Source organism: Xiphophorus couchianus, chromosome 16 (genome assembly GCF_001444195.1).
Source record: "Xiphophorus couchianus chromosome 16, X_couchianus-1.0, whole genome shotgun sequence".
NCBI lineage: Eukaryota > Metazoa > Chordata > Actinopteri > Cyprinodontiformes > Poeciliidae > Xiphophorus > Xiphophorus couchianus.
In genome coordinates this window covers 8,209,811-8,237,748 of record NC_040243.1, presented here as the reverse complement: position 1 = coordinate 8,237,748, position 27,938 = coordinate 8,209,811, and the positions used below count along the sequence as shown (strand labels likewise).

The 27,938-nt window shown below is 36.5% G+C and overlaps 3 protein-coding genes and 1 non-coding gene across 6 annotated transcripts; 2 read left to right on the top strand and 2 right to left on the bottom strand.

Moving 5' to 3' along the window:
* The first annotated feature begins 35 nt into the window (after positions 1–35).
* Positions 36–3,418, top strand: rmi2 (RecQ mediated genome instability 2). The gene is made up of 2 exons (XM_028042134.1): positions 36–1,789; positions 3,054–3,418. The coding sequence occupies exons 1-2, from the start codon at positions 1,501–1,503 to the stop codon at positions 3,203–3,205; spliced, it is 441 nt and encodes a 146-aa protein (XP_027897935.1). The 5' UTR covers positions 36–1,500; the 3' UTR covers positions 3,206–3,418.
* Positions 3,419–3,531: 113 nt separating this feature from the next.
* zc3h7a (zinc finger CCCH-type containing 7A) lies at positions 3,532–18,873 on the bottom strand. Its single transcript, XM_028042132.1, has 23 exons — positions 18,727–18,873; positions 17,377–17,479; positions 13,658–13,697; positions 13,270–13,473; positions 12,523–12,681; positions 11,485–11,565; positions 11,267–11,320; positions 11,142–11,181; positions 10,715–11,058; positions 10,372–10,624; positions 10,251–10,279; positions 10,031–10,175; positions 9,762–9,920; positions 9,324–9,529; positions 7,003–7,103; positions 6,690–6,871; positions 6,012–6,085; positions 5,771–5,904; positions 5,589–5,694; positions 5,396–5,504; positions 5,158–5,291; positions 4,209–4,372; positions 3,532–4,122 (listed from the first exon to the last, which is right to left on the bottom strand). Exons 2-23 carry the CDS (start codon positions 17,442–17,444, stop codon positions 3,933–3,935), a joined length of 2,976 nt encoding a protein of 991 aa, XP_027897933.1. The 5' UTR covers positions 17,445–17,479; positions 18,727–18,873; the 3' UTR covers positions 3,532–3,932.
* A 2,123-nt stretch (positions 18,874–20,996) lies between these two features.
* On the top strand, positions 20,997–24,586 carry pla2g10 (phospholipase A2 group X). Of its 3 annotated transcripts, none has more exons than XM_028041338.1 (5): positions 20,997–21,138; positions 21,678–21,846; positions 22,441–22,547; positions 22,943–23,097; positions 24,042–24,586. In XM_028041338.1, exons 1-4 carry the CDS (start codon positions 21,105–21,107, stop codon positions 23,089–23,091), a joined length of 459 nt encoding a protein of 152 aa, XP_027897139.1. In that variant the 5' UTR covers positions 20,997–21,104; the 3' UTR covers positions 23,092–23,097; positions 24,042–24,586. The 3 variants fall into 3 exon arrangements, with proteins under 3 accessions (XP_027897139.1, XP_027897138.1, XP_027897137.1); XM_028041337.1 differs by having other exon boundaries at positions 24,039–24,586; XM_028041336.1 differs by lacking the exon at positions 24,042–24,586 and having other exon boundaries at positions 22,943–23,160.
* Positions 24,587–26,060: 1,474 nt separating this feature from the next.
* Positions 26,061–26,132, bottom strand: trnat-cgu (transfer RNA threonine (anticodon CGU)). The gene has a single exon. It is a non-coding gene; the product is annotated as a tRNA-Thr (tRNA).
* Between the last annotated feature and the right edge of the window lie 1,806 nt (positions 26,133–27,938).

Here is a 27,938-nt window from a genome sequence, read left to right as displayed (position 1 = left end):
ATTTTACAATTTGGCTTTGTTGTTTTGCTTTTTGCATATTTTCCTTCTTGAAATAAAAATCATACATTACAACAAAAAACAGGGAGAAAATTGTCATATTTGTGCTTGAATTACAGAGCTTTTGTTTTAGGTTTTCTGAGGACCTCTTCTGCTTCAACAAATTATGTACAGAAGAGAGGAAACAAAATTACATTTACAAACCACAGTAGAAGGGTTAAGATTGGTCAAACCAACTTGTTTCATATTTAAGAAATGAATTCATCAGGATTACAGTATCAAACAAAACTGCATGAATTACTAGCTTATTCCTTCTGTATGGAATAGAAACGTCAGGAACAAACGTATGCTTTAAGATGCCAGTTTTATACTTTTGAACTAAGATTTTGGATTTATGTGTACACCTGTTAATAATAATTTGTTTCATTGTAGACATATTTGATTTTATTCATATATGTAGATGCATCTCAATAAACTACATACTTGAAAAATTTAACTTGGATTCATTATGCACAGAGGGACATTGCAAGAGCTGATTTCTGTTCTAACCAAAGAGGCTTGTTTATGCCTCCCTTTTTTTCCAGAGTATTAAAAAAATACATAAACAGATTGAAAACAAGAATACTGATGGATATTTTCATATACTGTACAGTATGTGCATTTAATAGCTGCTCCTCTTTGCATGAATTACTGAAGATGGTGTGGCATTGAGCACTGCTAGGGGGTTGAGCCCAGATTGCTTTGACTGGGCTGTATTGTTAGATCTGGCATCTCTAATCTTCCTCTTAATACTCAGTTGTTTGTCTTTGGGGTTTTGTTCGAGCCAGTTTACTGATTTATCAAACACAGTTATACTATGTTCACTAAAGCAGGTATTAGAAATTTTGGGCAACTCTTAACATTGTTTATGGTTTAGGGGTGGGTTCACAAAAAGAATAGTTGTAAATTAGGTCATGTATACGTCTGTGTAACATGTCTGAAAGCACTAACTCCAGCTGCAGTTCGTGCCTTGTTAATCTCTTCTCAATCTTCAATGAGCTTTGCCTTGCAATCCTTTCACAACTGTTGTTACATGTGTATATATTTTAAATTTTTCTTCCACTCACTTTTCCATTACTATGCATAAAAGTCTTTTAAAGCTTGCTCTCCTTGTAAAAAAGTGTCAGTGACCTTCTGCTGGTCAACTGGCCAGGCAGCAGGCATTAGGGGACAACTGTGTATGAATAAAACAAATTTATTTGGTCTTATGTTGTATTGTCAAAGTGCATTTCTAATCATTCTTGTATTTGGCTGTAATTTAAAAGTATTTAAATTTTCAAACAAGATTATATGGACACAGACGTAGATGAGAAGCTTTTAATTTGAAATAATCCTGGCCGGAACCTGTTCCCAAGAGGAAAATCTATATCTTCCGGGTAACACATTTGGCGCGCCGTGAGAAATCAAATGACAAACTTTCCAGTCTGAGCTGCTCCATCTGGAGTCAGTTTCATTCGTCCGATAATGTCCAAACTACAGCAAAGCTGCAAGGACGGGAAACGTTCGCCGCCGGTAAAAGTCCTGTCAGGTCAGCTGAGGGCGGCGGGGATCCGGGGTGCCGCTGACAGCGCGGAGGGATACGTAATCCGAGCGGGAAGGGGTCGCACTCTGCGTGTGTCTCTTGTGTGGATGCAGGGCACGGTGCTGGAGGTCCAACTGGGCGGGACCACCGTGATGCTGATGGACGAAACAGGGACTTTTGCCGTCCTTGGCGTTAATAACATTCCCAAAGGCAAACCGTGTTTGCTTCCAGGTAATATGGGTGCATGTGTCATTCAAAATCTAATCACAGTAATCTGATTTTAAAATATTTGTATGGTTTTTATTGTTGTATTTATTATTTCTAACACCAAACTCCTAAGAAAATTTAAATTGCACACAAAAAATAAAATTTAACGAGTTTTACACTGAGCTGATTTTGTAGTCATGGAGACGAGACACCTTTCGCAATAAAGATAAACCACAAAATATCTTGAGAAAATGACTGGAGTGTGATATTGTGTAAGGGCTTATTAATGGAAAGTTGAGTGGAAGAAAGAAAGTGTGGACATGGTGCACAATGTCTTACCACTGCTGACAAGCTGAAGGTCGCTATTACAGCAACCTGTGCTTCCTCAACACCTGAGCAGAGCCACAGGCTGAGATGAAGTTAAAAATCTATGCTGTACTTTGATGAATCCTAACATCATTTCTTAGTGCTTGAATATTTGTATCCAAAGTATCCTCTGAAGTTGTTTGATCAAGTATGCACATTGATGCAACACCTAAAATATTTATTTGCTTCTAGTAGCAAAAGGGGATGTTAAAAATCAGGATATTTATCCAGACCGTGATCTACGTTTAGGATAAATCTGCTGCTTTTGACCATCATAATTCATCACTGCATTTTCATAAACATGAACCAAGATTAATAAAATAAAAGTTTATCTAAAACTTGTAAAGTTGGATTCAGTAACTTTTAACTTTGACATTTAGGAAGCAGTCACACTTTATGTAGTGGAACTATTGAGATTCTGTATGAATGAAAGAAAAACATATTTGAGCTTAGAATTGCCAGATTTTGTCAAAACTATTAGAATAAATGTTAACTTTACTCTGAGAAAATGCAATACTGTTGTTAAAAACGACATTAATATCCACTACAATTAATATTTTTCCACAAGTTTGAATTTCAGCCACCAAAATAAATCTTTTCATCAAAAGCAGCTACTTTTCTCAAATGGCCAGATTGTGTGTAAGCATTCTTTTGCATTTGCAATGTTGCATTTTGATATATTGTGCACCTTTTTTTTTAACCACTGATATAAGTTACAACCTAAAAATGACTGATTGAAATCCCTTGGTTTCAAATAGTGCAATGATTTACTTTTCCACATTAAGCAGCATAAATTGCAAAACTGTAGATCCAAAAATGGCCAAAAGATGTTAAACGAATACTTAAATATCACAGCCAAAAGCTTAATCAGCTGCTGTACATTTTCACCTTTGCCCACATTGATCACCCGCTGCTGTTGCAGGTAAATATGTAATGGTGATGGGCGTCATCCAGGCCGTTTCCCCGGAGCCAGTAATCCGTGCTGTGAAGATAGCAGACCTCTCGGACTTCGCTGCGCTCCACAGACAGATGTGGAAGCTGGAGGTGGAGGAGCTGCAGCAAGTGTTAGCCTGAATATCAGACTGCTGATGAGTACTATTAGCTGCATAGAGCAGGTGCAGTTGTATGACTAAATGATGTTTGTGACTGAGGTTCACCGGGAAATGTCTTGACCCGTTTTGTTTTTTTCTTGTGCATCATACTTTGTAAATATCGGTTTTACATGCACCAGAGTTGCAGTGACTTGTTCGTGTAAGGCATATTAAATGATAATACAACAAAGTTTAAGATTTTGAAAAATATGGTGTCTTTATTTGGTAAGGTGCCCATCACACCAGTAACACTATCAGATAAATGGAAAGTGAAAATGACCTATGTTGATTCATTAAAACACAAGAATGTCAACTCAATTTAAGTAGTTTAATACTTAAACAGGAAAGGTCATTAACATATACAAATGTTTTGTGAAAAGAATTTCTTTTAGGTTAACTAAGCATCGGAACATGTCTCTGATCAAGGTTTACACATGCTATTTTTGTCACCATATTCAGGCGTTTCTACAGAACAATGTAGCAAAGCTTCAGGTGTTGCACACTGAATATTTGCCATTAATGATAACACTCTGTAGATTGGATCAGAGAAAACCACCCACCAATCAGAGCGACGGTCCTGTACGCCCTCTGTTAAATCATGCTGGGATCAGGCTACTTCCTGCTCCAAGCAGAGGCCTTTTAACAAAGACCCGACTTATGACTCAATACTGTCTTGTTTGCGAGTGAGCATCAATATTTCCAGCATGTCATTATTTAATGTCTTTAAGGAGAAAACTGTATTTTCCAAAATCATTGTCATTTGGTGCTATAAGATGGTCTTTTCTCGCTTTGGCAAGTTTCATCAAAAGGAATTCCCTGCGCTCCATCCATTCTTTCAACTCCTGCTCTCCATGAGCCAGCTTACACAAGTCATCCTCTGTGCAAGTGCCTTTGAGAAATCTGTTGAAACACAACATCAAACATCAAAAACTGCAGAAGGAGGTCCAAGGCACCAGGTATAGACCAGCTGCTTAATCTGATCTTACCTCTCACAAACTTTGAAAGTGCCTGTGGGAAATCTGTACTGCCAGCAGTTCTGATCATCCTCCGAGTTGAAAACTCTCTCTTTGTGTTTCTCTGAAGTGATATGCTGCTGCCACTGCTTCTCGCTGTTGCAGTTTTTACCACACAACCAGCAATGATTGCCGGCCTGCAAAAAAGAAATCAGCTTTTAAATTTTTCTTTAGTTACGAGGCAAATAACCAAACTAGAACTCACAAAAACCAGGACAACAGAGCTTAAAGTCCTTACACTGCCTCTCTGTAGTTCAGAGAACTTTGAAATACTTATGGTAGTTTATAAATCAGTGAATAGCTTAGCAACAAGATCTTTTGATCCAAAAATATCAACCTTACAGACCTCTCTGGTCTTCTGTTTCTGGTATGCTCTGCATCCCCAGAACCAAACATGGAGAAACAGCATTCAGATTCTACACATCACAAATCTGGAAGGAACTTCCAGAAAACTACAAAAACGCAGGAACAGAGTTTCTTTAAATTAAGGTTAAATCTCACCTGTTCAGAGTTGCCTTTGAGTGGAACATTGCTCAATCTATTTACTTAATAGGTTTGATGGCATTTGACAAAATGTAATGTTTATTGCTTGTTTCACAATTGGTTACTTATTTTATAGTATAAAGCACATTGACCAGCTTTGTTGTTGAAGTGTTCTGTACAAGTAAACTTAACTTCAATGAAAAACTCCACTGAAGTTGACAAAGTGGTAGAGATTTGTAATCAAATTGAGGTATAAAATATTTTCAGATCAGCATCGAGATGCAACAATCTATCAGAGGGATGCTTATTTCTTAGTAGTTTACTTCATGGAATGAAAGCTGTCATTTCTCTGTTGAACAGTTCATGTTTCCAGAACAAACATGCCAACTGCCAATTTAAACATGAATTGTTTGCGGAGGCAGCTGGCTCTGCAACTCACCACTTCCTCAGCATAGTCTGTTGGCATGTGGATCTGTTTGCCGTTCTCCCTGAAAGAATTATTGGACATTTCGTCCCCCCAGCCAGGCTTCTGAGACTGCAGCCACTGCTCATAAAGCTGATCCATATCTGGAACTGGAGGATGGACGTACAATGAGTGTGCTGCATTGTAAGGCGATTCAATTGTACTAATGAAATCCAACCAAGTGAGAAAGCCGAGCTCCTCCACAGAAACTTACTGTTGTTTTCCTTCATGTAGGTCCAAAGGTCTCTTTCTTCTACACTGTGAGCAAATGTGCAATTGCCGATGTACTGACACTTCTTGCCCGCTGTCACATGCATGCAAATCTAAAATGAAACATTTAGTTACCAGTTAGCAGAAACTCAAAAAGAAAGTGTTCTTCACAAAATATAACAATGCTGGATGTGTACCTCAAACTGAGATGGGATGGGCTTTTTGGTTGGAAGTGGTCTTACTGTTGTCCACTTTTTTCTTTCATGAGAACTAACGAGCACAACCCTCTTGTCTTTTGCCCACCTAAAATCAGTAAGAGACCAATTACTGTAATATTCGCTCATTTTGAAACAATCCAAGAGATTGTTGAAATACTTACGTATGTCTTGCCTTTGCTTGGCAATACTTCTTATTTTTGTCAGCTTCACTCAGTTGGCCGTTTCTCCAGCACTGGCCACAAACAAACATCATCTTCAGATTTGGAGGGCCAAATCTTCTCTGGGGATTTGAAAACTGGGGACAATGTTTGAAGATAGGGATACTTTGTTAGACAACTGCAGCTATTTTTATCTGTGTTAAACAGAATGAGTTGATACATTGTTTTGTAGTGTGTTTTCAACCTGTGCTCCTTGCAATGAAGCTGTTGCATTCCAATATTTCTTTGCCTCTTGAACAATACTTTCATGAGTGATACCTGCAAGAAGAGTTAAAAACGTGAGTGAAAATATATATATATTTTTCCTCCAAGAAATCAAATCTTTGTCAGCATTCTCAAAAAGGCCTCAGACTTCTGATAGCAAAACAATACCTAGCAAATAAATCAATACACTTTTAAATATTCACATTATGAACATTAACAACCCTACAGACTCCTCCAGTTGGACACAAAAGATGGTTGCTAAGACAAACAAGTTCAGCTGAACGGTTGTAGCGCCATTCTTCTCCCTACTGTCACTACATGCATGCTTAGTATGATGGACCACTGCAAAGTTACCATCTATGGAATCAACCGTCTTCAGTTGACGTTCAGAAAGTGCAATTGCATAATGCTGCCCACACCATTTTTCATACTTCAGATGTTGTGTTCTGTCTGTTTTCAGCCATACAGTTTCATTTTGATCTCATCTGACTCCAATACGCCCACCTGACCTCTACAGATCTTTGCGGTTCATTGAAAGAAAGCTGGAATTGATACTCTAATACTTTTATATGAAACTGTAGGACTTCTTGTATTATTGATGGTATTTCGGACTGGCATTCATCTCTTGCAAAATGCTAAAGTAACACACGTCGCTTACCAAGTTCATGTTGCATCATCCAGACCTTGAGTTCGATTAGACTGTGGGCGTAGAAACAGTCATCTTCTCTTACGCAGCCATAGCGCACTTCATGCCGGCAAAGATCCAGCTGACTCTGGGGACTCAAAGGTCTGATTTTAGAATAACGAACTGTATTGTCCCTCAAAATGTGAACTAGGCACCTAGAAGGAGACATAAAAAGGGAAGAAACAAAGTTAGTAATTGGATCATTTTTTTCACAATTTCTAAATTTCTCAGAATCTCTCTAAAAAGATGTTTTAAGACAGAATTTAACAAATTTTGAATGACTCACTTATGAGTCTCAAAGTCATGCTTTGTCACTGGATGAGAGCAAAGAGATGGGTCATCTTTGTTGGTTTTGCTGATTATTCTGGGTTTGTGATCAAAGCACACCTGCAAGACAAATAAGGTGCATTAAGGAAGTTTCATCATTTCCCAAACAATACAATATCTGGTTAATTTTAGCCAAACAGACAAATCAGGCAAAGTACGGTGAGTCAAGATTTTTTAGAATTTCTACTAATTAAGTATTGCCAATGCTTAGGTCAAGTACCACCTCAGTCTTTTCATTGGTTTATTTGTAATATTTGTTAAAATGTGTATGTTTCTGTATAGTGCTTTAAACATATTGCAGTTTCATTCATGTAATTTTTCTTCCACTGAACTAATTATATGTTCAAGAGTAGAATACTTCTCCTCCCCCACATGTAGTCAGCTACATATGACGCCATGGGAATTCCCTTGAACTTTTATCCTCAGTGAAACAAAAGGACATTAAGTTGGCAGTCTAAAAATTATTCCTTTGCCAAAGAAAAACGTCACAACTTACCTGAGTGCTGCCGTTCATTACACTTTTTAAAGTAGAACTGTTTTAAGGACTTGCTTGCATGTCTGTGTCATTAAATATGAACTGCATGCTATGCAGCACTGTTTAAAAAAGCAGATAATTAGGCTAATTACTTTGCCAACACTAACACTTATGGCTCCCTATGTTATTCAGTGAGGAGAATGAAAAAAGATTTTGTACCATAGGAGCTCTAAATTTTAACTACTTTTTGTTTTGGTCTTCCACAACTGTTAGAAAAATTAGTTGACTCCTTTGTAAACACAAAGCCAACATTGATTTTCAATTATCTCAGTGCTTAAAACTAGATTTAGATTTATATCAAAAGCTGTTGTAGATTTAAAGACTGTTAGTCATCTTATGATAAAAAAATAAGTTGCAATTAGTAACAGTTGGAACAGTAACAATATGTCATAATAACTGAAATGAAACTATTGTTATTGCTGCAACAGAAATACAGTGTGACATTTTTACTATTTTTGCTGATATACTGTATATATATATATATATGGTTCAAGTGTGGTATTTTTGTTAATTGCTATACTGTCAGAAGTGCAAATATGGAGTCCACAAGAACAAAATCCCCCAGCAGTCCAACACAGCTGAGATGATGTTTTATACTTGGTTTCTACACACATCAATGACTCTTATTTTCATCACAATAGTCTGACAGCAAGGAAGACGAGTGTTAAACTCTTTTGGACTAGTACAGCTTCAACTCAAAATAAAGGAGCCAAAACTCCACCATTAACATGGAATATTTTTACATAAAATGTTGACTCATTTAGAAAGAAATAATTGTATTAATCCACAGAGCACTTAATGGATCAACCTCTCACATGATCTCTGACACCCTCAATTTCTGTGACCGGATAAGTACAGACATTTTCGCTTTTTCCTTAATTAAATTTGTCCGGTGAGAATTTTAGTTAATGTCGTTCTTGATCCAAAGTCAATGCAACTGTGACAACATTTAAAAAGCATATTTTCAGAGGCCTTCAACTAAAAACTGTGGAGAGGCACAATCTGCCTCTCCACTTTCATGAAGAAGATGTGCATAAGAGTTTGTATCTTTGCAATTTTTCACAACCTCCCTAGTGGATTTGGCTTAAAGTCATCTCTTAAATTGACCAAAAACATGTCTTGGCAGAGGGGAGCATGGAAGGAGCAAAAAATTAGGGTGAAAGCAGGCAGGCCTGCCAAACTCAGATTTGAAAGTACAGATCATCAAAAATAAATATTCAAAGTACAAGCAGAAACTAGCAAAAACCTGCCAAGAAACTAATGTCATATGATTACATAATTGATTGCTATGTTAAGATTTCCCATTCATTACTGTGAAGAGTATAAATAATTTAACATGCCACTTAATAAAATATGAATACTTTCTTCAAGGAAAGTACAAAGTACTTCCTGTTTTCCTGCTTATTGTCTTATGCTTTTATCCAACAAAGCACCTTCAATTCAATTTATGACATCACAAAAATAACATCAGTAATAGAGGTGCAGAGGTTTTTACCTTGATCTTACATCTACAGATGCAAATACTCAGCTTTTATATTTCCAATAAAGCAGAGGAAAATATAATCTAAGGATGTAAGACATAATAAATTTAATCAAGGCCCTTAGCATTTGTCAATGTTTTCCCTTAAATCAGTATGATTTAAAAAATATTTGCCTCATCAACAACAAAAACAAAGAACAACCCTTATGTCTAAACACATCAACCTACTCCAAAGTCAATGCGGTGAAAAAATTAAAACACTAACCCCACAGAGAAACATGAATATTCCACGATGCTCCTGTAAGATCTTGGGAACAGTTAGCCTGATGTTTGAGTTTGGCCCAAAAGGATCAAAAAGCAGTTCCCTGGAGATAAAACCTTTCCGCTCTAGAGTCCAAACATCAATCTCTTCCTGGCAGTATGCAAATGTGCAGTGGCCTGGGTATAGGCACTCTTTTCCAACAGCCACCTCTGAAACAGGTAAGGTCACATTTTAGTATTCCCTTACAGTCTACCCTTGACTTAAGAGAAAGCAAACTGTGCACAAGGAAGAAAAACATGCTATGGCAGCTCCTCTACTTGTTTTACTATGATGTATTATGATAAAAATAAATAGAATAAACATTTATTAGATTGACTATGGCTATTCAAAAATCAAAACAAAAATCACAAGGGGAAAAAGAAAAGTGTTCACGCAAGTTACCTTTGCAAATGTAGTAAGGTCCTACATATTGGGTTTTTGTTGGTCTGGGTCGAATGAGCTGCCATGTTTTATCAGGTGAGTGCTTTATTCTGCCAAGTAATACATCTTTTTTGCATTTATGATCTTCAGTGTGAAGAGTATAATCCAACACTCCAGGTCCTGCATGCACAAGGAAAAAACAACAACTTTATACCAAACAAAACAACATACTCTCTCAGCTTACAGAAACTTAAGGAGGAGTTACCTTTACTGTCATAACAAACCCTCACCTGTTTTGACGTAACACGTTGAGCAAGCTTGCTTGAACTCATGTGTTTCAGCTAAGGGGTTTTTTGCTAAATCCACAGCAGCAGGGAGGTCCTTCACTTCAGGCATACCTAGTGGCATTCCCATAGGCTGTTCTTTATTGTTGAGCTGTATTTAAAAAGAAATTAAAAAACTACTCCAAAATTATATTATTAAAACCTGCTGATTAAACAGAGAAATTACCTTTGGAATGAAGGGACTGTGGGCAAAATCTGGAAATATTGGAGTGAGAAGAACAAAAAGAAAGATATTAATTTATTTTGTATAAATATCTCGCCCTTTAAGAAATAAAAAAATAACATACCAGTTTTGTAGTCTGATATGCTGAGGCTGTCCAATGAGTCCAGCGGTGAGGGCAAGGAGTGAAAAGTGTCCATACCAAACAAAGTACTGCTTCCTGACTTGTTATAGAGAGGAGGCAGAGTTACAGTACACTGCTGTGAACCAGTGTGGAGATAAGGGCTTATATTAGAGGGCATCAGGAATGGATTTGACAAAGAACTGCCAGAGGAAATACTGGTAGGCAAGGGAAGAGGGCCTTTCACGGTGGGGATACCCTGATGAAAGACACAGAAAAGTTACAGTTCAGCTGAAAGAAATAAACTATCTAGACACATATTCCTTCATATTAAAATTCCCCCACTAACCATGTCTGGTTCAGGGCCAGCTTGGTCCAGCAGGTCATCCAGGTCATCCCCAATTATGTCAGTGTCAAAATCTTGACTGGGTTCGAGAATCTGACAGGTCTTGCTGGTTCGGCAACCGTTCACAAATGAGTGCATGGACAGAGGAACTGATGTGGGGGCAGATACAGGCAGGGGGACCGACTCAAAGCCCGGGAGCTCAGATGGGGGCACAGACAAAATACTTTTGCTAGGAGGGAGTTCATCAACCACAGAGTCATTCAGAGGGGCGTGCACTGCTGCCGGGGATTGGATCGGAGCTGGACCTGAAGCCAAAACACTGCCATCTTGGGCAAATGGAGGCACTTCTAAAACAGAAAACACAACAGCATTAGATCTGACTCAGCTCCTTGTCACATTCAGACCAAAACGTTTTAATAGTAAAACTTACCAATTTCTATTTCTTCAACTGAATCTGAGCCATGAGAAAACTAAAAATGAAGACATTTTACAGATTAATGTATTGCTTGGGAAACTGTTTTCTTCAAATGAACTCATGAAGGTGATGTTGCATACTTTGTCACATGATGCATCTTGATAACTTGATCCACGCAAAACATTCAAGGCAGGCTGTAAAAAAAAATTTTTTTAAGAAGTTAATATTTTTTGATCACCATTTGGAAAGGACATTTACATACCTATTAAATGATCTTACTCTTGAAAATCCACGAGTCAGACAGAAAAAACTAACTCTTCATGACATCATGTGTGGTCAAGTTGACTTTCATACATACCTTACTTCTTACATAAGCTTTGCGGATTTTCAACCCCAAAATTTTGGCAAGGTCCTGAGTCAGCTGTGTGACATTGGAATCCTGAGAAGACAAAACAGCAGCTGTGAAACAATCTTTGTGCATTACTGTTATGCTTTAAACACAGGAAATACATTTATGACAAAAACAAGTAGATGCTTCACTGTGTGTTTTGCATTTTAAATAAGGAAGTCCTTATTTTGTATGAGTAATACATGTTCAAGTCAAGCTTTGACCTGCTGACACCGAGTTGAGACAACTCTCTGAGAGCTTTAAAACAAGAAGGAAGAACAACATCATTTAAAGTATTACTAAAGCCTACCTACCAGAAGTGATTAAGTATTTTTAGTTGGAGCAGAGAAAGTCACATCGTCTGTCAGACACAAGATGCTAGAGTCCCAAGAAAATTGAGACCCTGACCATAATTTTCCATAAAGCTGTCAACCTTTTCAAATCCAGCATGCTCAATGACTGACAGAGGCTGAAAGCTATAAAAATATGATCAAGCAACTTTGTTAAAAATCCATTCAAGTTTTTTTCTCTGATTCTCTAGCAGCATGAATGACCTAAAGAACTGTCTGGTTTCCTTTCAAATAGTTTCCTACATCTCTGTTCTTCCTCCATCTTCACTTAACACCTTGCTGCTCCTGAAAATAGTCAAGTTAGAGACTGCAACACCGAAGAATGTTGTCAACACAACGGGAAGGCACTCAGCTGTGCTCATTGGTTGAAAGAGATTGAAGTTTTTAGTTCCCAATCAGTTGATCACTAATCCGGGCAAATCGAGTAGAACACCAGCTCATTCCAATCATCATCCTGTTTCTCAGTGTATCTCAATTTTACTGCATCCAGACTCGTCCTGTCTGTGTTGCATTAACAGTATGTACCCATGTTACTGCTATATTCTGTCTCTCTAACCTGTCAGGGTGATTTTTTTCCCCTCAGACACGGACAAAACAACAAGTAGATTCCTTGCAGATGTACATTAGTAATCTGCAGCATGCAAATATTTGTCCTTACCTGAGGCACTGTAAGCGAACATTTGGCAACAGCCTCATAGGCCTCTTGATGTCTCCCCATTTCTTTCAAGGCTTTTGCTTTCCTGTACAGTGCTCTGCAGTTCCCCTCATTCAACTGGAGAGCCTTTTCACAGTCTTCTAGGGCTTGGTCATACAGTCCCTATGAGTGATGACAAAAAAATGGTGTATAAGATCACACTAATTAACTTTAGTTTGAATTAGGTTTGGGTGTGCCTTGTTCTGACAACTGTAAAATATTTTCCCTGACATGTAAAACATGTTGTTGAATCCAGAAGAAGTAAAATACTTCACATAGCAAGTCATTCTTTTTTCCTCAAATACTTTTTGATGGATCCCATTTAAAAACCTTAAATAAAAAAACTTTAAAAAACTAGCTTTACTGTTTAAAAAGTGATAAAAATTTTTACATTTATGTGATAGGTTAATGATCATGAAATATGTGTATAAATTTTAACCAATAACCATATGATTAGGTCTGCTAAGCAGTATTAAAAAAACTTGATCAGCTCTCTTGTCATATCCAGAATTTTCTGTTTTCAGTGAATAACTTCAGCCAGTTAAATGACAATGAATGACAATGCAAAAAAACACTTGATGATCAATTGGAAAGGTTTTTTTGTTCTTTGCCAACATATCTTCCATTAAAAAGTGAAAGAACTGGAAATCCTGCAGTCCATCTCAAGTGAGACAGCTTCTGATGCATTAGAACCAGCTGACACCAACTTACTGGAACAATATTGAGATATGCAGCAGCTCGATTTGCATACAGCTTCTCCAGTACACTTGTTGGAACACAGATATCTTCTGAGTCCGCATAGTCTGCTATACTTAGTGCTTCTGTGTACATCTCAATTGATTTTGTCCACTCCCCTTCTTGGAACACATCATTTCCTTCTCCAAACAGGTTCCACACAAGTTCCTTTATGAACACCTTTAAATTAAAAAGAAAACAAAATCACTGACAATTACAAAACAATGTGTTATTGCATGCACAAGACAAAGAACTTCTCCTTTTACTCAATTTGAAACGCTGGCCTTTAATTTAGCTTACCCAACATGAGCTCATGGAAAAAAATAAAAGATGCTGCACCCACATTCAAATTTCCAAAACTTACCTCATACTGCTCTTGGGTTCCAGGAAATGGAAGGGTTGATCTACAAAGCCCAAACCAAAGAACAGAATGAGTTTCACACCTTTAATATGTCAATTCGATTAAAACACACACAAAAGGCAACCACTAAAGAGAAAAAAAATGTTTTAAAGTTTAGCAGCTCAAGTAGAAAGCCATAAAGAAGCCCAATCAAGTAGTACAGCAACATAATACAAGGAGGACCATGATTGGCAGAATGTTTAAGTTTATCAGCTTAAATAGGCTAAACTCTCAACATGCAGTGACCAAGAACTTTACAGACAGATCTAATTTACTTTATACATGGAAATAGTCAATATAGACAGATTCAAAGTCAATTACATGCCTAGTTATAAAATAATGCTGCAGTCAAAATAAAGAAACGTATCTGAACTGCCCTATTCTATTCTTTTTGGCACTAAATCAGATACATTTGTTTCCAAAGGGTCCACGGTATGAATTGTCATGTCGCATTTCATACGCGATTCGTGCAAAACATGCATCAAAATTCTGCACCAGAAAGTGCCAGACGATGTCAAACCACATGTAAATAATGGCTGAAATTTATAATTATGAATGAAAAGAAAGAAGTGTTTCAGTGAAGCACATCACATAACAATTTCACCACTCCACGCAAACAACAAAGACAAAAAAATGAAAAAACACTCATCGTCCAACTACGCATCCAAGCTTCTTCATTTGAAGTTGCAGTTAATGCCCCACCAAAGGCTATTGTTATAAGTTGTGCTTTTTTTTCTCAGCTTCCTTCATTTGGTTATGACCTTGTGACAAACCTGCTGACTCTCATTGCTGAATAACTTTAAAAATCAGATCATAGAATCCATTATTACTTCCATAAATTCAGTAGCATGAATGACCACGCAAACAAAAAATAAAAAAATAAAATTGGAATTGTGCATTAAGTCTAACTGTGTAAATGTAGCCTGAGCTTATTTATTTTATTGGGAATAGGTTCCCTATGTCAATAAACACAGCTGGCTGCAGAGAGTTACCATCTTTGTAGCAATAACTCCTCCTGAACTGGTGACAACACGCAGTTGATTACATCAAACCTTTAACTTTGCTCAAATGTTGTATATTGAGCATAGATGTGGTGACAGTGGAAAAGCAAACTAAATTTTAACAGGAAGATAAGATAAGATACAAATTTATTGTCCACTAGGGTGAACGTTTTCCTGAAGATACCCTCAGCATAAACTGACTCGGTGACATCCATAAAAATGAATTACCAGGAAAGTGTTCAGGTGTTTGTGTTCATCATTAGCTGGACTGGTCGCAATGTACGCACAAACTGAATGTAAAAAAGCCAACATCAACAGAAAAAGATGCTTAAGAAAAGAATACCCCCAAAAATCTAATTTCAATAATCTGTTGAAATTTGCCTCTAAGAAAGAACAAAGTAATTGTTTATTCACACTAAATGGTACTGAACACCAAGGATGTAAAATGTCTCAGTATGATGTTGCTTTACACATTATAAAAAAGAAGACAGTAAACTCTATAACACTCATTTCAAGACAGTTCACTTAAAAAATGTAAAACCCTCACAAAATAGTGACGTAGAATCAATATGTGTCAGTCATCTCATACTATCCTGAAAAGATCACATGATTTATTGCACAAACTGAATTCCTGTGGTATTAAACATTACAATGGAAGTTCTGTTTTGATATGTGGTTATTTTGTCATCTCCGGTGTGTTTGTTCTCTTTGAAAACACGCTGAAGAAATCTGGACAGTCTATTACCACATAAAATTTCAATAACCTTAAAACTACCTCACTAAACTCAAAATAAATCGTATTTCTTTAAACTGTTTCAGTGTTTTACTCTATGGCAAACAACTAAAATCAAAGTGACAAATCTATGTTGTTCATAAATGTTAAATGCCATAAAATAATGTGGTCAGATTTACTACAACATCTGGTTGGAAATTGCAATCTCCTAACCTGACAAAGCTATGAAATAAATTCAATTTCAGTTATCACTTTTGTTTTAAGAAAATGTCTCTGACAGATAAGTGGAAATGTGACATTACTCTGTGTAGCACAGCTGCAGAACAAGGTTTGCACAAAGCTTTAGTCTACACAGTGTCGAAGCCAAGCCCAGATATAAAAAAAATACAAAAACAAAGGCCATCTCTGCCGCCTCGCAGCTGATCTCATAAAAATAATAAAAACAGAATTCTGTACGACTAGAATCACAGAAACATTTTCCTTCTTCCATGCTCATTTCTGGTAAGCTTCAAAATATACATTATCTTAACATCCCACTGCAGTTTATGGAATAAAAACAACTAAAGTCGGAGCAGCTACAGGAGCTGCTGGTCATCTTCTACACAGCCATTTTTCAGCCTGTTCTGAGTTTGTCTATCATTGTGTGGTTTGGCTCAGCTACAAAACAGGAGACGGACAAGCTGCAAAGAGCAGCCAGGTCAGCAGAGAGAATAGTTGGGGCTGTTCTTCACTCCATCCAGGAGTTATACAGATCTAGGTGCAAGGAAAATGTCAGATGACCCCATACATCCCGGGCACAAGTAGTTAAGACTTTTTCCTTTGGGTCGGCACTACAGAGCACTTTCAGAATAAACAAACAGCCACAGAAACAGTTTGTTCCCTCAGGCTCTCTTTGATGAATGCTTAAGAGCACCCAGCTACTCTGCTGGGAATCACCAACCTTGTCTTAATTTTGTTTTTGTAATATTGTATATACTGAATATACACATTTCTTAATAAAAAAAAACTTTGTTTCCTTCAAAATGTATGTCTATTTTTAAAAATGTCTGCACTTTGTAAGCAAGAGTGGAACCAAAGTCTTATTCCTTTTTGTTTGTATAAATCTGGCAAGTAGAGCCAAATATTATTCTATTCAAGTTGATTTCATTTACAATCAGACATAAAAATAAATAAAAATATATATTCTGGTTTAAAAAAAGACCCACCAAAAACAGCCATTACTTACTCCTTAAAAGCCTGACTGATGTACCAATAGAGAAAAATACACTGGTGTGATGCAACACACTAATATTAATTTTCACAAGCTGAGATTTCTGCTTGCTTAATTAAATACTTACAACATACTTTGGCCAAGATTATATTACTTACATGCTAGTTTCTAACTCCCATCTTTGCACTATTTCTTCAGCAGGAGCAGTGACATGGCTCACTTCTCTCTGAGGTACAGTTTTTTGGTCTGGGAATTTGGATTTAACAAACTAGTTGCAATGTATACAACAAATTTTCTTTATCACATCATATTTATAAATGTTCAGTGTTTAGAGACTTTAAGAGGCTAATAACCTAGCATAACCCTGATATACTAGGCTCCATTAATAAAACTGATAGAATATTTAAATGGAAATAGCAAATTAAATGCAAATTTCCAGGTAGAAAAAAAAACACATCCTGAACTCTATTTTCCAAAAGAAGTGAAAGCAATCTGATTTAAAGTTTAAGCTGAGTGAAAGTGGTAGGTCAGATACCCTTTAAATAAAGACCATTATTCTTTCTACTGCATATGTGAAGTGCTAAACCAAAAAGGCCCTAAAACAAGTTGAGGTTTTACTTTTTCTCAACCTTATGAGGTGCACTGATGTAGGAAACTAAATATTTATCATAAAAAAAATTTTTTTGTTCTTTTTTTGTGTACCCTATTAAACAACTGATGATCTGTAAAATACACTTACTGAATGAACTGAAGGCCTTTCTGAATTTCCTGCCAGCGACGACTTCTGTCCCGGCACGCTCCAGACATAGTTGCGCGTTTAGTGTCCTCTCCTCAAACAGCACCTGCAATTATAAAGTTTGATATAGCTTTTTAAACAACATACACAGATTAAATAAATTGTAATTCTTCTACCTGCTCATTTTTCTACATCAGTTCATGTTCCTATAGCCCGAGTTCGACTAAGAGTCAAAATTTACATTCCAAGTAAAGCCTGAGCTTTACTTGGAATGCCTTCTCCCAGGTTCACTTCCGAGTTTGAAAATGACGACACACACACAGTCCCGGAAATATGAGTTAAGTGAGTTATTTTTAAGCATGAGAGCTTAAACAAGCGCACAAACGGTTTGGTCGGCATTTCAAATAAATAATACAAGTTATAATTACATAGTTGAGGGTGTGGATAAGTTAGGTCACTGGCCTGCCGAAAATGTTCAAACTTTAGCATCTGAAAGACACCAGTCTATTATCGGACACCGATTCGATAGGCTTTAACCGCGCAGTCTGAGTTATCGTCCGATGTCTCTTCACGAGAAAAAAGTCACAATCAAATACACATTATTTGTACATTTATACATATTGACCAGTCAGGGCTGGTCAATATGTTATTCTGGAATGGCCACACAACGTATGACCGAGGTTTAAAAAAGGAATTAAGCTGCAAGACTAAAAACAACCAATGTGCCATTTCTACCAGCAGTAAATCATTAACACCGATTATGATTTCAATCGGTGTTTCAAACTTTCAAACACTGTAGGATACGCTGTAGGTTCAGGAGTTGATGTGTTATTCGTACAGCCCCGTATCACGTACCGGATTCAAAACTGGTTTATATTTCAGCAGATTAAAGTTTCTGTCGTTAAATAAAAGGTCTACACACGGAACACAGGACGGTTATAGAGAAAATTTTAGTTCTAAAATGTAAGTATTGTCCGCTGTCCGATAATGGACGCATGTCTTTTAGCGCACGTGTGTTACCCGCGGCTAGACACCGTCGATTATACTTCTCGTTAGCCACCGTTGCCTCCTGCTAGCAAATGTTACCGTTTATTACACAGTTACAAAATAATTCAAACTTAATAAAAATGTATTTTTTTTCTTACAAGAGACCATAAACACAGTCTTTAATCAATAAGATGACACTACTGTATAAGTTCAAAGGAGGAAGTCTGAACCAAACAAAGCATTGGTATTTCCAAGTTAAACTAGTTCCTCAACGCAAACAATGGCGAGCTGTAGATGTTTAGCCGCAAGCTTAGACGAAGAATATAACACAGACAGTTCTGAATAGTATCTGTTTTAGATACTTACATGAATGAGTCTTTATTCCAAACAATCTTTCAGTCTGTATGTAAGAAGGGGGAAAGGAAATCTTCGTTTTAGCTAAAAGAACTTAGCCGGAGATGTCGCTGAAGGCCGCCCTTTGCTTCTTCTTCTTCTTGTTGTTTAATCATTGACGTTTTCATGTTGTTGCCCCCACTGGCGATTATTAGACATGACCATTTGAGACAGAAAAAACACAACACTGGATCATGAACGTTCCTTTTTTTCATGCTACATGTCACTTACCAAGTTAATGTAGGCTGTTTAGGATCTACCTCTGAAATAATAGAATTACAACAGGATTGATTATTTGTCAGTAATTCTTACAAAATTTTGAGAGGGAAAAAAAAGGATTTTCAGCAATTATTTATATTTTGTTTTTTGTATTTCACACTTTTTACTTTTAACTAACAACTCAGGAAGGTTCAGATCTGTTCTTGGTGCATTTTTAATTGTCCATTTGTTTTCTTTCATTTGAGTGACTCATACAGCTGAGAGTCAAATGACTTCTCTGAATAAAACTTTGCAGACTTCTAATTCTTCAGATATGAGTCAGACTGAAAGACCACATTTAATTATTTAAACAAAGCAAAAAATAAAAGAATTTCGATAACTTTCTCAAAATAGTAGATAAGAATTTCAAAGAAAACCCCGAGATTTACAAGGAAAAATGCAATTCTTGACTTACTAACAGGGGGGCACTCCCTGAAGTGTACCTTTAATGTAACAGTATGCAAGCATCTCTGGGGAAATGAAGATGAAAGAAAATGCTTTTAGGCCCTCTTATCACAAGCGGAATTGTCAAAGTTTTTTTTATATAGGCTTTTTAAAGAACATATAATATGACTAAAAGAACAAACAAAACCAACAATTCTCTAGTTGTTTCCAAGTCTGTTTTGCTTCCATTGCTGAATAAATTTAGCAGTTGGAGTGCGCTGCTCCGTAAGTGTGATGTTTGTTTATCGAGGAAATGACCACTGAGTTCACCACAATGATTTATTCTTCTGGAAGAGAAAAATATGGATGACACCAGAAAAATAAATGTATGGATCAGAATTACTCTGCTTTTATGCATTTTGTGTGATATAGTGGAACCTCTTGTAAAACTATCTAGTTCACATTAACAGAATAAGACAATGAGATGTTGATAGAATTATTGATATAATAAAAGTGGACCACCCGTTTCATACAAACCTAGTGCCGTCTGGGTTACTTTATGAGTGTAATCATCCTGTTAGTACAACAACATTTTTACTTTGCTGTGACTCAGTTAAAACAGTTGCACACAATATTAAACCCAGACCCTAAATGAACACAATTGTTCTACTCTCACTCTCTACCTGTATTCTGCCCTCCTGTCTGTTCGTACCAAATTAATCAGATAAAAAATAGTGTAAAAATAAAGAATAATTATCAATATGTTGTGACCAGTGTTGTGTGTGTTTTCTTTTCTTGTTTTGAGATTTATGTCTGGAGGTTTTGCTGTTTTTTCTTTGCAATTAAACACCATGCAAATTAAATTAAACTGATGCAGACTCAATTTGAAATTCTAGATGAAATAACACCGCAAAGTCTCATCTAAAAAGGTTTCAAACATTTGGCAAAGCACTTACTTTTGTAAATTCTTCTTTGGCCTAACTTGAATTCAATTAGGTTGTTTGCCTTCTAATATTTTTACTATACGTCTTATATTGCTGGAGTCGTCTGTACATATTTCATTATTTTTTCATTATCAGCATCCATTTAACAGTTCAACTTTTAAAATCTGTAAAAACTATATATTTCCTGACATACTTTTGGAGCATGTTAAGATTATTGTGGTACACAAATATGTCTTTTGCATTCCTTGTTCATGTGTGTAATTTTATAATTCTATCATGTTCAAAATAAAATAAATAAATAAATAAATAAATAAATAAATAAAATAAACATAGTTCCTGTGTCATACTTTAACAAGTTAGCTTTGAATGTTTTAGCAGAAGTAAAACAAAGCCTTTTTGGTTAATAATTAATTGACTTTTTTGTAGATTATGTGATTCATCTTCCTCGATAGTAATTCAGTGAAGGCAAACCACAACATACTTCAGTATACAAAAAATAAAAATACAAGTAAAGAATACTTCCAATGGTTTTGATTTAAAATGTTAAATTTTTGCCTATAACAGACATACAAATATATACAACAATCCCTCTCCTGCAGGGGGAGCCTAGTGTCACAAACATTGGATTAGGCCCTGTCCAATGATGATGCGCACGAGATTATTCCAGCAGCCTCTAAAAAAAGCCTTCCCCTTCACTCTGGACTCAGACGGTGGTAGCCCTGGAACCCTGGCTGAGCAGAGTTCAGGTGCCTCTTGCACATAGTGATGACATCTTACCAAATACTTCTCCTGTTCTCTGGTAAGCTGTTTCATTTGAAGTTTCACATCTTGTGCAAAAGGACAACTGAAAGTGTGATTTAAAGACTACAGATGAAGCTAGACTAGATCTTGTGAGATTTTTGTAAAGTGAGTGTTGGCAATCAAATTAATTTTGTGGAAGAGATGGTGAGTTTTGGTATTTTTCTAGGTTTTACAGCATCCCGGTCTAACCTCTTGTTTGTGAGACATACGAATGAAGTTTGTCCTGTGTGTCCTAGTTACTAAAGAGAAGAGTCTCTGTGGATATTACAGTAGCAACAGAATGATGCACACAGTGATTAAAATGTTTATTAACAGGCAAAGAATAAACTAAAAGAATTGAATGATTTTACATCTAAAGTCAGCAAAAGAGTTTAATGTGAAGTAAGTTTGATTCTATGTGTGAATCAGAAATGTTGTTAAGATTTTACTCATTGATTATTCATAAAAAGCTATTTCTTTCAGACTGGACTGCATGGCTTGATTCTCAGGGATAGAGAAGTTTGTTCCTCCTCTTCAGTTGTTTATTCCTTTTTGCAGTGGCTGTGGCTCCTGTGGCTGCACACAGTTCCCACCGGACAAAAAGAGGGTTACTTGAGCTTGCAGGAGCCATCAAATGCAGCACTGGGAGATCTGCTTTGGCTTACATGATGTATGGATGCTACTGTGGGCTGGGGGGTGAGGGGTGGCCCCGTGACAGAGCAGACTGGTGAGGCATATCCTTTTCTCTAATCTTTCTCACATAATAGTATGCTTCTGCACCTGACGACAGCATTTACCAAAATTCAAATAGTCAGACAGGTCTATGCATGCATTATAGGCTACAAAGCTTATAATTCAGCACGCATCACTGTGTTTTCACTCTTCAGCGCAGGCATGGTATGTACACATTATTTCCTCTTCTTGGTGGAGCTCAACTCTTCAATTTCTAAAATAGGTGTGACCAGTTTCCGAATCCGTCTTTCTCCACTAAACCACAAGTGCTACCAGAGGATTGGAACAAATGAATGATGACCTTTTTCACAACACAAGCCTGGTCAGATGGGGACTTTAAAATAGGCCTAAAACTCCACACCCAAATCCTAATTACTGTCTCTTTGTTTTCTATCTTCACCACTAGACATCTTGCCCATTAAAAACTGTTTGACTGCCAAGTAAGTGCAGTGAAAAAACAAAGTGGTGATCCTGGACTGCTTTTAAAATAGCTGTGGTGTCGCTTTGCCACCCATCTATACTGCTGCTCAGTCCACTCCAGACGGAGCTCAGCCTTGAAAGTAATGCATTCAATATGTTGCGCCTGTAGGTGTTGCCACAAGCATGACTGCTGTTACGGAGATGCAGAACGTCTTGGCTGCTACACCAAAACGGCCAAATATCATTGGACTTGCGAGGACAGGGAAGCTGAGTGCGGTATGTATATATTTTTAAATACACCTTCAGAGGATTGAAGAAAACATAAACTTTTCCAGTACGTGGTTTTATGAAAGGGTAGCAGAAGAACTGTTCAGGCAGCACATAGCTAATATTAAGTATTCAGAATTTTTTCTCATCGAAATTCTGTGCCGTGTGAAAGTATCAATAAACTTTGATTTTTTTTTCTAATTGAACCACCAACTTCAATGTATTTTTTTTTAGGTTTTTATGTGACAAACCAAACAAAGCACTGCATTATTGGGAAATGAAAAGAAAATTATTTGTGGTTTCCAACTTTATTTCCTTTTTTATAAATAAAACTCTGAAATTGGTCACAGATTTTGTTTGCAAATCTTTTTAATGACATAAATCTCTTATCTTTTTCATTTCAGAGGATTTAGAGGACAGATGTGAGAAGTTTTTATGCAAGTGTGACAAAGAGGCAGCCAAGTGTTTGAGAAAAGCACCATTCATCCAGAAATACTCACTATGGCCGGATTTTATGTGCGGCCACGATCACCCAACATGCAACATGTACTGAAGCAGTGTAAGCATCTTCATATTGAGTGCCTATTTATGAAATAGTATAATAAATAAATCCAAAAACTGACTAAAGTATCATATTTTCACAGTCATCACTTTTTATGAGACATGGTGACACTTGTTAAGTAAGTGGCTTTGTGTACAAGTGTGGGTTTAACTAAAGCAGAAATTTGGGTATTTTAAGGACGAGAATGACAATAATTCATGCAAGTATCAGAAAATAACAAATTTAGGCAAAAGAAAATGTTTCCAAATCAGTTTCTTTCAATAGAAAACTTATGAAACTTTAATAAAAACTGCAGGTGTGTGTCTGGTGAATATTTGATTACAACATATTTGCTTTTCATTCAGTGGTTATAGAATCCAGAAATTTACTCAAGTAAGAGTAGCGATACTTCATAATAAAATTACTCAAATAAAAATAAAAAGCACTCCAAAGTTACTCAAGTAAATGTAATTGAGTAAATGTAACTAGTTACCACCCAACACTGGTGAATTAAGCCTTTCTCTTCCTCAAAAGACTAAACTTCTGCAATTGGCTTTAAGGTCAAGTGTTACATTTCAGGTCACCACTTCCCACAAAGCTACTTTTATATGTTGAAGCTGCAACCTAGACGTCCACTCCTTACACACTTTGTCAGGGTTTTGGACATGATATCTTTCAATGGAGCCTAAAAAAACATGATGAAATTTACTAAGCTAACAGTCTGAGCTCCTTTAAGTCTGCAGTGAGATAATCATCAACAGTTATGCCTAAAGGCGTGTTCGCTGCTTCGTGCTCTGCTCTTTTCAAGGGTTTATCAAAATCACAACATAGTCACAGTTTGTTGAGCAATAGTTTTCCAGTGACTAAGCGAATAGCTGCCAAATGACCTAATTTCCTGTCAGGGCTATAAAATATGCAGGTGAATGTTGGGTTTTCACAGTTTACTTTGTTCGTTTCAGAAGTTCACAAAAACTTCCTCGCCTGCAGTCCTTCCCCATAGTGGAGGCTGAAGACGTTCCAACATCCCTAAAAAAAGTATCAGCTAATTTGCTGTGTATGAAATCTACATCTTCAGCACTAGATGGTGCCAAATCCACAAACAAACTGCAGGGCGGAACACCCGAGCAAGAGTTTGACTTCATTTCTGAAATAGTTTTTATATTCGTTTAGTTTTGAAAGAGAAGACTGTTCTCACTCTTGAGTCAAAACCTTTTACTCCTCTTTCCTATGTATGTTCTTTCCATCAACATGGAATGTAATCTAAATCCGCCCAGATGTTACTCAGAGCCCTGTAAAGTGAGGAAAACACAGCTTCTTTGTTCAAACAGTGCTGGGTCCGTAAGCTTCAACCGAAATGAGAGAAGCAGTTAATGTAATGTATCCTGCTAAGAGCTGAAAGTTGAATGTTTGGGTCAAAGCCTACAAACACTTGTTCAGTTGTTTCGAACCTTTGCCGTACAAGAAAGTCAAGAGTTGTAAAGTGCAAAAATAAAGTTTCTTGAAGTTCCTTTTGTTTTCTTGTCTTTGGTTATACAAATATTAAATTCCCCTATTATAACATCAATAATTTTCCTAGTTTTTTCATGATCAACTGTGATGTGTTCCATTTTAACTACTGTTTCTATTTGGTTTTTCAGTGGTAGTTCAAAGACTTATTAACTGGCATCTCAGAGACAGCAGATGTTTGAGCTGATTTCTAAACCAAAAATAAGAACATTATATACAATCAAGGTTAAGTCATATGGATATACTCAAAAATTGCTCTAAAGTTCAAAACACGTGTCTGCTGCCCTTATGTGTTTGTAATTTTTTCCTGAAATTAGGGGGTAGGGTGTATTTTGCTGTGTGTCACTCTGTGGTAACTTCATGCAGAATTTAAGATACTAAATATTTCAGTTCCTTTTCGTAAACTTCATTTCTTGAAAACAGTGAAAACGTTTTTCATTTTGCAGTAACTCTTACGTGTGTTTTAAGAAATGCTGGCCTAATTTTCTACAACATTATCAAAAAAAGCTGACAGAAACGCCAGTCTTCCTTCATTCACTGTATTGCTCTGCAGCTGAGAGCCAATAAACAATACAGGAAACAATACAAACATGATCATGATGAGTAATTTCCTACTGGGCTGAGATCTTTTGCTCTTTTAACATCACACTGGGATGTGGTATGTGTGTTTGGAAAAATTTAGCAGATAAATGCTGTCTCTAAAAGTCCTAAAAGCTACATATTGAAATATGTACTTTTTCTGCAAAAAAATACAAAAAACAAACAAAAAAAACAAATACATGTCTAAAAAGAAGCAGAAATTATAATACATGGTTTTTAGTTAATTTTGCTTGGTTTTAAATATTTCCTCAATTGAGATGTTTATATAGAATGACAGCTTTTATTCTGCTCAGAAAAATATGAAGTCTCAGATGAGCTTCATGTTTACATTCAGGCCGAACTACCAGCAGGAGTTTCTCAAATGCCAATAAAATTTCTGGAAAAAGGAAATATACCGTCTACTACCGTTATTGCACAATACTACCTATATGCACATCTTGAACATATAGGTAGTTCAAGATATGAGGAAGGAATGCATTCAGAAGACATATGATCAATAGGTGGAGAAAAATCAACGTGCGTAGCATTTTAATAAACAGACAGTCGATGCATGTGGTTTATGCAGGAATTTATCTGTGATGTGTTGAGGATATAAATAAGTCTTCTGCAAAATGCTGCAACCAATGTCAAAGTAGCTGCTGTGAACGTGTTTTAAAAATAGTTGCCTTAGTAAATTGGATATGATAGAACTGCATCAGATATGAATTACCCAGGAAACTGCACTAGTATATTGAGTCTGATACGAGAGGATTTTTATGATACTAAATCTGACATGTAGTGTTGCTTTTACATTGTGTCAGTAACACTACTACCACTGAATATTCTTAAAGTTTCGAAAATTAACTTGTCTGGATTTAACCAGATTGACAGACGAAAGGCACGGACGGGGTTCGAACCCGCGATCTTCGGTTTACGAGACCGACGCCTTACCACTTGGCCACCGCGCCTGCGCCGCACAGACTCGCGTTTGCCATTTTGAGAGAAAAAGACGCCCCTCCTAATCAAGCTGTGTAAATTGGGGTTTCATACTCTATAGAGATAAAACTGCGAAAGACACACTGTTTGACGGTAACAATCCAAAAGCATTAGCCTACAGCAGTAATATGAATGTGTATGGTGGAAACGAGCTACAGACAAAAGGCGTTAATATAAATGTATTGTTGTGATTTGGCCACAAGAGGCTGCTGTCGTCTTCCGTCACAGATTTTGGTTGGAGCTCATTGGTGGTGTTTCCAGAAGCCTCTAACAAATAAGGTGAGTATTTACTTCTTCTGTTGAAAGTGAGGCCGAAAGAAAGTTTTATTTCTACTGCGGGAATTTTTGACGTAGCGTATTTGGAGTTGAAAAAAATGTCCAACTATAATTTTTTTTGAAGGAACCATGAAGTAGGGTTTATGTCAATTTTCATTTTAACTCTCTTCAGTGAAAGGAAAACAACGTATTGCACAACAGTGAAACTACTCAAATATGACTCTTCACATTAATAGCAGGTGGAGTGCATTAATCAGATAAACTGTCTGCCAAGATGCCCATCCATATATTTTTATATACTGTATATATATATATATATCTAAAAAGCAGGAGAATCATCTGGCTTTTTGGAAGTTTTTTGATTCTCTATTATTTTTTTGCAAAACAACAGAGATGAATGTTTTATTGTGCAGTTTGTGAGTGTGTGTGTGCGTGGGTGGGTGTGTGGTATCAGATATCCCAGAGGCAATATGGAAAAAAAAATCAATGAGATCTATTTTGTTCATGGAGAATTGGAGTTTTTACCTTAACCTGTTTGTAGAAAATTGTTATGGTATCACCAAAATCAAAAGCAGCTCTATGTCATTTGAATTGACAATGATTTAAAACATCTCAATAATTTTGAGATTGTGTTAAAGTTTATTAAGTTACACATTGTTCTATTACCCAAATTGTTATGTCTTGTTGCAAAACACAACCATGCCAAGGCCAGATTATGAAAAGCGTGTCCTTATACTTGACGAAAACTGGTTTTAAATTGCTGGAGGCCTTTGCAGTGTCCTTTATATTGTGACTTGCTCATGACAATGGAGTTCTGTAACCTAAGGAATCTTGTCAGAAATCCCATGCATTTGGGGCATTATTCTTCATGCAAGAAACATTGAGCAACTCACTCCCTCAGAGAATAAGAAGTATTTCTGTAGCAGTCTGTTTAATTATTTATCATTTTGTTGTTGTTAAACCATTCTTCCCGAGTCTGCTGCATGGGAATTTGTACTCCAGGATCTGTAAGAATATTTGTTTTGGTTTTAGTACATTGATTTTTTTTTTTTTGACACAGGAATGCCTGTATTTTTTTTGTAGATTAGTTTGTAATTCTTACTTGATAGAAACACTCAGATTTTGATTTAAAAAGGCAAACATAGCTATTTTAACTATAAGCTTGATCAAAGAGGAAAGGTTTAAGCCTTGCTTTAAAAGTAGATTGGGTGTGCCTCAAAGACTAAACCAGGAGCTGGTAAAGTGTGATTGAAACAATACAATTTGTCTACTTATACTTAAGAGTTTGAAAAGGTGTAACTGTTGTCTTGTGTTTGTGAAAGACTGAAAAAGAATTCCACAATTACAAAACTCCGCTTCTCTCTGGCTTCAACTTCACAGTTACGCACTAATTTGTGCACACAAAAATAACCATTAAAATATATTTAGGATTTTGGTTTTTATGTGACTAAATGTCAAAAAATCTCATGTCCTCTGAATACAGGAGAGATAATAGAGACACG